The sequence below is a fragment of the Gavialis gangeticus genome, unplaced genomic scaffold (assembly GCF_001723915.1).
Source record: "Gavialis gangeticus isolate Ggan-Ray unplaced genomic scaffold, GavGan_comp1, whole genome shotgun sequence".
NCBI classification, from domain to species: domain Eukaryota; kingdom Metazoa; phylum Chordata; order Crocodylia; family Gavialidae; genus Gavialis; species Gavialis gangeticus.
Genome location: NW_017728994.1, coordinates 40,157,260 through 40,165,933, shown reverse-complemented (window position 1 = coordinate 40,165,933; position 8,674 = coordinate 40,157,260). Strand labels below are relative to the sequence as shown.

General features: G+C 42.3%; 1 protein-coding gene across 3 annotated transcripts in view; it reads right to left on the bottom strand.

Annotated features, from left to right (window-relative positions):
- Nucleotides 1-222: 222 nt before the first annotated feature.
- Nucleotides 223-8,674, bottom strand: part of MYOF (myoferlin) — a 172,276-nt gene continuing 163,824 nt past the window's right edge. For all 3 annotated transcript variants that reach the window (XM_019502626.1, XM_019502627.1, XM_019502625.1), the window contains 6 exons: nt 5,483-5,624; nt 4,977-5,076; nt 2,766-2,959; nt 1,904-2,013; nt 1,389-1,536; nt 223-838 (listed from right to left, as the gene is read on the bottom strand). In XM_019502626.1, coding sequence (XP_019358171.1) covers nt 803-838; nt 1,389-1,536; nt 1,904-2,013; nt 2,766-2,959; nt 4,977-5,076; nt 5,483-5,624 — 730 coding nt within the window. In that variant the 3' untranslated portion in view covers nt 223-802. The remainder of the gene's footprint in view (nt 839-1,388; nt 1,537-1,903; nt 2,014-2,765; nt 2,960-4,976; nt 5,077-5,482; nt 5,625-8,674) is intronic.

The window sequence follows — 8,674 nt, the reverse complement described above, 5'->3', positions numbered from 1 at the left end:
ATGAAAAAGAAAAGATCTTTAGAAAAGATGTTTGAAGTTTAACAAAGACCACTAAATTGTCACTGCCTGGTACTTGTGGCAGCATGTTCTCCTTTAAGTTTGTACAGGGCCAAGAACATTGTTGAATTGTGATTCATAATAAAATTAGTCAGTTTTCAGGTTTCTCTCTCTTGTTTCTATTTAGTAATTTTTAATAACTGAATCACTCAAAGGAACACAAAGTAAGCAGTAATTTAGTATTGTTTTATTTTATTTCCATGCTCATACTGTTTGAAGTTCAGTGCTGTCAAGTTAATAGTGTGATAACAAAGAATTTTAAGGGTACAATTCAGTGAACTTTAAAATAACTGAGGCTTTTATTGCACCGTGAGGTTTTAAGTATACAAAAATATATGTAGTGCTTGTTTTTCACTAAGTTGAAAAATAGTTTCAAGGTGCACATGGAAGAAAATAATTCTCAGTATAAAATCTCTGTTTCAAAAAAAGATCAAGGAACCTCCTGAGAGAATTTTTATGAAAAATCTTGTTTAAAAGCCAGTCAGAAACTCTCTGCATGTCAACGGTATAAGAAGCAAAACGTATTAATGGAACATGACTTTTTACACCAGTCATGACCCCGTGAACCTTGGCTAACCTTGGTTAACTTCTTATCCCTTATCTATTTCCTGGTTTAACCTACAAGAAAACAACATTAAAACCATGAAGTGAATCTTGCTGAATTTGGTGCATGTATATTTTTGGTCTACAGCCTGAGGTAAAACAACCTCATTACTATTTAAAATGTAAAATATAAACCTCTTCTTTAAAGCGGTTTCACGATCTTCATTGAAATATAATTCTAGAAAAAAGGAAGAAATGAATAAAGAATAAATAGAGGCAAAAGTATGTGCTCTACCTTCAAACTTGCAGAGTTTTATAAGTGACATATATACTACTGAAACAAATCACAGTATGTCATAACAGTATATCAAAAACAGCTAAAGTACTTCATAGTTCTTTAATTTAGCTAAATCTATTCTATTTCAAATGAAAGTAGAATGAAATGCAGTCCCCACAACTATCTTAATTCCCATAACAATGCAGTTTAAAATGCTTTACAGGGATTAATTATCTGGTCTTTGCCTCTGATTTCTACTAGCCAACTTAAATGTTCTTTCAGTCAATACATACGTTATTTGTAATTGATGAAGAGACTGAAAGTTCTATTAAGTATAAAAAAATGAAGATCTAATGGCCCAGGACTAAACTCCCCACTAGAACAGATTTAAAAGGAACTCTTGCCTGAGTAAGGAGTACATGGCCACAATCTGCTATGAAGCCTGAATATAGGCCAGAGTTAAGCCACAACTGATGAGATGAACAGTAGGAGAATATTTCAAAATGCTTACCGGCAGGGAATATAGAAGGATTGCCACAAACAAGAGCAGAATCAGCAGGATGATAATGCCTATGAAGACCCATTTAAATCTGCGCCACACTATAAATTTCATAGTCTTACATGGGTTTGTGAACCAAAGGAAGGAGGTTTCTGGTCGACTGAAGTTTGAAAGAAACAATATTAATCACTTTAATAAACAGGGTTATTAAATACTTGTCTGAGAAATACAATGCAAGTCAATTAATAATTAAAATATAGAACATAAATTATAAATATTTAAACAAATAGTATTTGATTGGTAGAAACTGGCAGAGTTTCATTAAATTGGAACAACTATGCAGAAAACACATTGCATTTTATTCTGATAGGCATGGAAAGAGACAGAATTGGCTACTCAATATAAAATTTGTCAAAGTATAGCAGACAGATGACATAGCATTTACAAAATATGGCATTCATCAACTATATTTCCCAGTTTCTAGAGGCACAATAGCATTCTTCCAAGTACTTAAAAAAATCTCTTACTTTGGCATGTCTAATTTGGGGTTCATGTTGGGTTCATCTCTTCCTTTACCAGCTGGCTTTTCTTCAGCCTCTTTTTCATTGATGACTTCCAGAGTCATCTCCACTTTACCCTTTGGTAAATCAAGGCATGTTAAACATGTGGCATCATATTAGAAAAACATTTTTTTTAAATGCTAAATAAAATGTTTGTTTGGTTTTATATCTCTTCATAAACTTGAGGGTAGCTCCTTTTCACACTTTCTTCAGTTGCTACTTCAAAATGCATATCTAGACCATGACAATGTTACACCATGCTACCAAAGAGTCTGGAGTTAAAAAATATAGGCAGGGAAAGTGGTTTTGGAAGCCATCCCTAGTCAGGATTCCTGGCTACTCACTGGCTGGTTCTTATGAGCAAAATAAAAGCTTATAATGTGAAAGAATTCTATTTGTCTTTTGGGTCAAGTGTGGGTTTGTATTCTTTTCATGAGCATTTTAACCTCGATTAAGCTCCCAGAAATATTTTTTAAAATGAATTCAATAAAAATGCAGTTGGTGAATATCTGTCAATAAAAATATTTGTCATTCACCTCATACTGTATTAAGATTTATATGCCAGCTTCGCTTCTAGAAAAAGACAAGATTATATGCATTTGAAATAAGTCTGATACAGAGCCAGAAGAGAGTAGTGGCAAATATACATTCTAAAGGGGTGATATTGTATAGCCTCATGAGAATACCTTTACTTATGAGCAGTCATGCAAGCTCAAATATACTGCTGCTATGTATGCGGTTACTCTCATGCACAAGCATTTTTGGTGCCAGATTCCTAGCCTGCATATTATAGACAGTTCATAAAGCAAGCATAAGAAAATAACCATACAGCCAAAACACGTGAACCATCCTTTTCCACATAACATGGCCACCACCCTTTCATGGATTTCTGTTCAAAGAGTGAAGCAGTCTTGGGAGCGTTGTGAGAGTTGGTTGCCTTGTATTCTGGAATCATGTCGATAGTGCACTTCTCTGAGACTTTTGCTGGAATAATTGTGTTATGCAAATCAAGCTCAACAAAACCTAAGAAAGAAAAAAGCATGCTGTATAACATTGCTGGCTGGTGGGGCACACCAATGCAAGATAAAGCCTATTTGTGTTATGCGTCTTCCACTGTCAAATATGGGCATATTTGGGAAGTTCTCCTCATTATAAGCCATGTAGAAGAATACCAAGGACACCACTTATTAGAAATAAAATACACTGAAAGATACATTTGTATATCTAGAAAGAAACTGCATGTATCTGAGCCCGTCCTGTTAATCTTGAACTGATACTGTCAATAAAATTCACAGAGCAAAATTCTCTTCTCAGTTTTGCCAGTACAACCTCAGTGACTTTTAACTGAGAGCAGAATTTGCCCACTGTAAGTAAAATAGTTAAAGAAAAAATATATTAAATAAAGCAACATTATGCACACAAGTTTATATAATGATATGATTTACCCATTTTTAAGCAACTCCACCAATCTTTAGCTGTGTATTCAGCTTCTTGTAGCTGTTTGCTACCCCATGCAAGCTGGAGGCCAGCTCTGATAAGAACAGGAGCAATGTAGCAGCTTCCAAGGAGCTATAAAATGCTTTTGCATAACACCTGACCTGTGTTCTGTGTCATCCAGTATCTGCCTTCAAGGCCAATATTAAAGATAGATTCAAGATAGATTGGAGATGTGTCAAAATGGTCCCATTACAAGGGTATGGATATGAACAAGTTACCATGAGGTAAAAGAGAGTGGGAATTTGCCAATCATCACCTTCCTGGATGCATTCTCTTACCCAGTGGGAAAGGAAAACTAACCTGTGGTAAATTACCTTTTTGTCATTAGACGCAAAGCTGCTATAAGTTAGCTTTCCTTTCTGTGGAGTAAGAGTGTGTGCACAGGCAGTTACTGTGGAGCAGCTGATGCATGGTAAATCACTAGCCTCTTTTATAATGTAGTAACTTGTGTGCCCATTCCACAAGGCCAGCATACTATGCTCAGCAAAAAAGGGGGTTACTTTTTCTCAATATTTTAAATAGTTCTGTGACATACTAACACCAAGATACAGTATTCTAAGAAAGACGGTTTTAGTCAATTCCTTACTACTGTAGTTTTTGCATAATATTCTAAAGGCTTGTCTATACAGAGATAATTAATTCAGATTAACTGACCTAAGTGTGTGCATGCGAAGTGGATTAGTTAAATTGTATCACTGTCTCTGTAGACACTCTTATGCAGAAATTAAGGGTGCCTGTACACATGCTCTGGAGTGGGGTGGGGGTACATTTTAATTAGAGCCACGCTCAGGAGGGACTCTAATTAAAACGTCGCAGTGTCTCATGAATTCAGTGTCCCATGTTTCAAAATAGCAATGGAGGTGTTTTGACTAAAGGTCATTTGACAAGCTTTAAAAGCACTCCCGCTGCCACTTTGAAAAACAGGGGTGTTGAATACATGAGATGCTGTATTAATGAGATACACGAGATGCTGTAGACAAATCAAGTCTGCTCCGAGTCTGCTCAGATGCTATTAGATTAGACAAATCAAGTCTGCTCCAAAGTGTTCTACTCAGAACGTGTCAGAGTACGTGTATAGGCACCCTAAGTGACCTTAAATTAATTTAATTTACATTGTTTCTTATGTAAAGCAAGCTGAATTGTATTAAGGCTACTTTAATTCTATTCTGATTCTTTGAAGAGAATTCTTTAATTCTTCAGCATGCATATACACAACTTTTCATGCAAAACCTATCTGCTCATGCATGTTTTACACACTGCCATTTGTAGGCATGATTCAAGTTACACAACTGAAAAACAGCAGAGTTTGATTTGCCTGCCTAAACAGATTTTGATTTGTCAATATTACACCATTTGTAATCACAAGTAAGGAAAGCAATGCAAAACCTGTGTGCACAAAGATTGTATAAATACAAAATTGTACATACACAAATGGGTATGTGGTTCATTTTGAAAACTCATTCCTTTTGCTGTAACATAAGTTCATTCATTTTATGATCTCTTACGTTCCAACAATAATAATTCTTAAAACTGAAAATCGTACCCAAATAGTCATCCAAGGAGAACTTGTCATTATCCCATATCTGAATAATTAGTTTGGGTGGGATTCTGAATTCTGTATTGTCAAGACTCCAAAAATGTTCCTAAGAGAAGAAAAAAATCAATTAAACACATTTTAAAGTATTACACATTTGAAAATGCAAGGTAGCTTTCTCCTGCCACCAGTGGATTCCTACAAGTGAATTTAAAGATCCATTCACGCCCTCCATAATAATAGAAAATTTATTTAAATCTAGGAGTGACATCTCTGTAACAAAGAACAGAATTAAACCCAGTGCGACTGAAGGAGATTGTTTGAGTGAGTGTGGAATTAGGCCAAAAACTATGCACAGAACTCAATTCTGCTTTCAAATATGCACATACAACTGTATGGATTTTAATAGACAAGGTGAAAGGTAGCTTAAAATGCCTCTTTATAGGTTAATAGAGAAAATATAAACAAGATTAATCATTACCTTACTTGTGTGTGAAACCTTTACAGAAGCTCACCTTTTTAGAAATCATACAGAGTTGCTCAGCTGGAAAGTAGTCAAAAGGAAAAACAAATCTCCAGTTAAAATTCCCTTCACCATCCAGTGACCTGTAATGCACATCTGTTTTCTGCTTATTTTCTTCATTGCCAGGCATCCATCTGAAAGTAAGGTGCAAATGAATGGTCAGCGTGTACAGCTAACAAAATTGTGCTTGCCCCTGTTGCAACAGTACAGTGCAGTGATTACAAACATGAGGTGTAAGATTTACACCATGAGGCACTCAAGATGGATAAGCAGCTACTTAACAGGGCTGTGCGAAATTTTGCCGGCTGTTTTGTTTCAACTCTGTTTCAACTCATTTTGAGCCCGAAACAGCGAAATCGAAACAAAACGAAGGGCTTCGAAACAGCCTTGAAACAAAACAAGGCAAGGCAAAATGTTTCAAAGTAGCTAGCAGCCAGGTAGTGGGAAACAGGGGAGACCCAGGGCTGTGCTCCCAGCAGCTCCAGGCTCAGCCAGGCAGGGAGCGCAGCCCTGGCTCTCCCCGCCTCCCGCGGCTGGGATGCGGGAAGCCGATCACAGTGCTGGGGAAGGGAACTGAGCCAGATCACTCAGTTTCCACCCCCAGCCCTATGATCCGGCTGGGGAGAAGCAACTCAGCCCAGCTAGGCTGAGTTCTCAACTCCAGCCTGACAATCGGACTGGGGAAACAAACTCAGCCCAGTTGACTTCCTTTCCCCAGCCCCATCTAGCACTGGGGAGGGGAACTGAGCAATCGGGCTCAGTTCCCTTCCCCAGTCTCAGGTGGCAGCACCGGCTTCCCTTCCTCATCTGGCAGGCAGATCGGGGGTTCTCAGCCCCAGGAAGATTGGCGAAATGGAACAGCTGTTTTGACTTGAAATGAAATTTGAAACAAAATGCTGTTCTGTCCAAACCTCGAAATTCAAGGAACAGTGCCATTTCACACAGTACTAATACTTAAGCCCATGTTTGGTATGGTCCATTCCAGCAACATAAAAAGGGGGCTTATTAGCAGGGATCTTGGTTTTCTCTTTACCAATAAAGAGGCATTTAAAAAATCCTAAATTCTCTGATTAAAAACCCCCAAATCCTTTTTTTTCCACAATTAAAATGAAACACCATGCCATATATTGGTATCCATTGAACACAATGTTTTATTGATATATTTACAATTTTAAAGCAATCTGGAAGCCTACCAATGCCTCAATAATTATAATAAAATTAATTCTATATACTTATATATTTTGACATTTGATTTTGGTTTTTTTTATCATGCAAAATCAGAGCTCCCCCTGCCCGCTTCACTCGGCAGGATGTGGATCCAGCTGTGGCTATTCCTCACGCTGTTTTGTGGTGCCAAATAGCTGTTTTATGTGGGTGCCCTGCCCCTAACTATGCTGTTGCCCCTCACTGCCAACTCACATCCCTCCAGCAACCCTCACTCTTGACCCACAGCTTAGGGTAACCACCCATCCCTAATTGGGTGGGATAGTCCCAGAATGGAAAACTCAAGTCCCAATCCTGGACTGCATGACTCCAGAACAGTGTTTGTCCGGGATTTGCAGTGTCATGAAGGGATCTGCAGAAAATGGCAGTGGGTTGCTTTTGCAGGTGGGCAGTGTTCTAGCCTGCAAGGGACTGCTTGGGTCTGCCGGGAGTGGGATGCAGGGAGCACCACAAGCATGTGTGCGCCTGCATACATACACATGGCTGGGAATACAGCCAGGCAATGTGGAAAGCAGCTCCCTGCAGGTAAGTCTATGGGGGGAAAGAGCGTGGCAGGGAGGAGGGGGCAGATTGAGGCCCCCATGGTGAGGAAGGGAGTGCAGCAGGAACTTGGGGTGGTGCCCAGCCAGGGCAATGTGTGGAGCAGGACAGAGGCACAGGTGGTTCATCCAGGTAGCATGGGGGGGGGTGACTCCTTGCCACTGCACTCATTCCCTGGGGAGGAATGGGGGGCATGTGCCTCCCGATTTGTGTGCAGGGCAGAGGCAGATGCAGGCTGCCCACTGTGGGCTTGGGACTCCCTGTCCTGCTGCCCTTCCTCCAGGAGCCCCACCCCACCATGGCAACTCACTTCCTGGCTGCCCAGCAGCAGAGGAAGTGGCAGCATGGAGTTGGGCCCCTAGCTTCTGCTGGGTGGGCAGGGGGTGTGTCACTATGGTGGTGGGGGGCTCCTAGCAGATGGGCAGCAGGGCAGAGAGCCCTAAGTTTACAGCAGGCAGCTCACATCTGCCTCTGTCCTCTAGCCATGCTGCCAGCGGAGGCAGTAAGGAGGAGGCAGGCATGTGTCCCACCTTTATATTTTAAAAGGTGATCACCCTACCACATGCCCTGGTCCTGCCAGTGCCCCTCACTCGCAACCCACAGCCTCTTGGCTCTGCTGGTGTCCCTCACTCCCGACACACAGCACCTGGCTTTACCAGTACCCCTCACTCCCAACCCACAGCCCCCTGCCTTGCCGATTCCCCTCACTCCTGACCTGCAACCCCCTGTCTACCCCTGCCCTGCCAGCAGGGGCCCCCCAGCTGCCCCTCACACAGACTCACAGGATGGTCCTCTGTGGGGACACAGTGGGGGATGTCCTCCAGCATGAGATGCATGCAACATTCCTCATGCGGAAGCACAGGCAGCAGTTGGGGCACCACATGCTGCCCCACACCACCAGCTGGGGGGATAACTACTGCCACATTCCACAGAGGCAGCATTAAGCCAACCATGGCTCTGGCCCAGGCCATGCTGTGGGCAGCAGGAGGAGGGTGAGGGGCTCCCGGCAGTCTCTGTCCCACCTGGGCTGGAGTGCAGTGGCTGTGGCTGTGGCTGCGGCATGTGTGGGTGGCAACAGAGTGAGTTTGGCCCTGGTGTGGACTAGAGAAGGAGGAGGGGACTCCTGTGGCACTTCCTGCCCCAGGCTGGGGCTCCCATGCTGTGCCAGGCAGCATGGTCATGGCCTTCCCTAGTTCTACCCCTCCACCTCAGCCACCCCACCCCCACCCCTGCCCCCTGGAGCATGGGCCTTGGCCTCTGGCACTGCTGGCCTGGCCACACAGCTCCCCACCACCCTCTAAAGCCCCCCCCACCTCCTTCCCCCACAGGAGGGGCAGGTGCCTCCAGGCTGGCCCCACCGGCAACAATGTGGAGCTGAGCTTGCCAGTGCTATGGAATGCTGCCTCAGACCCCCCCCACA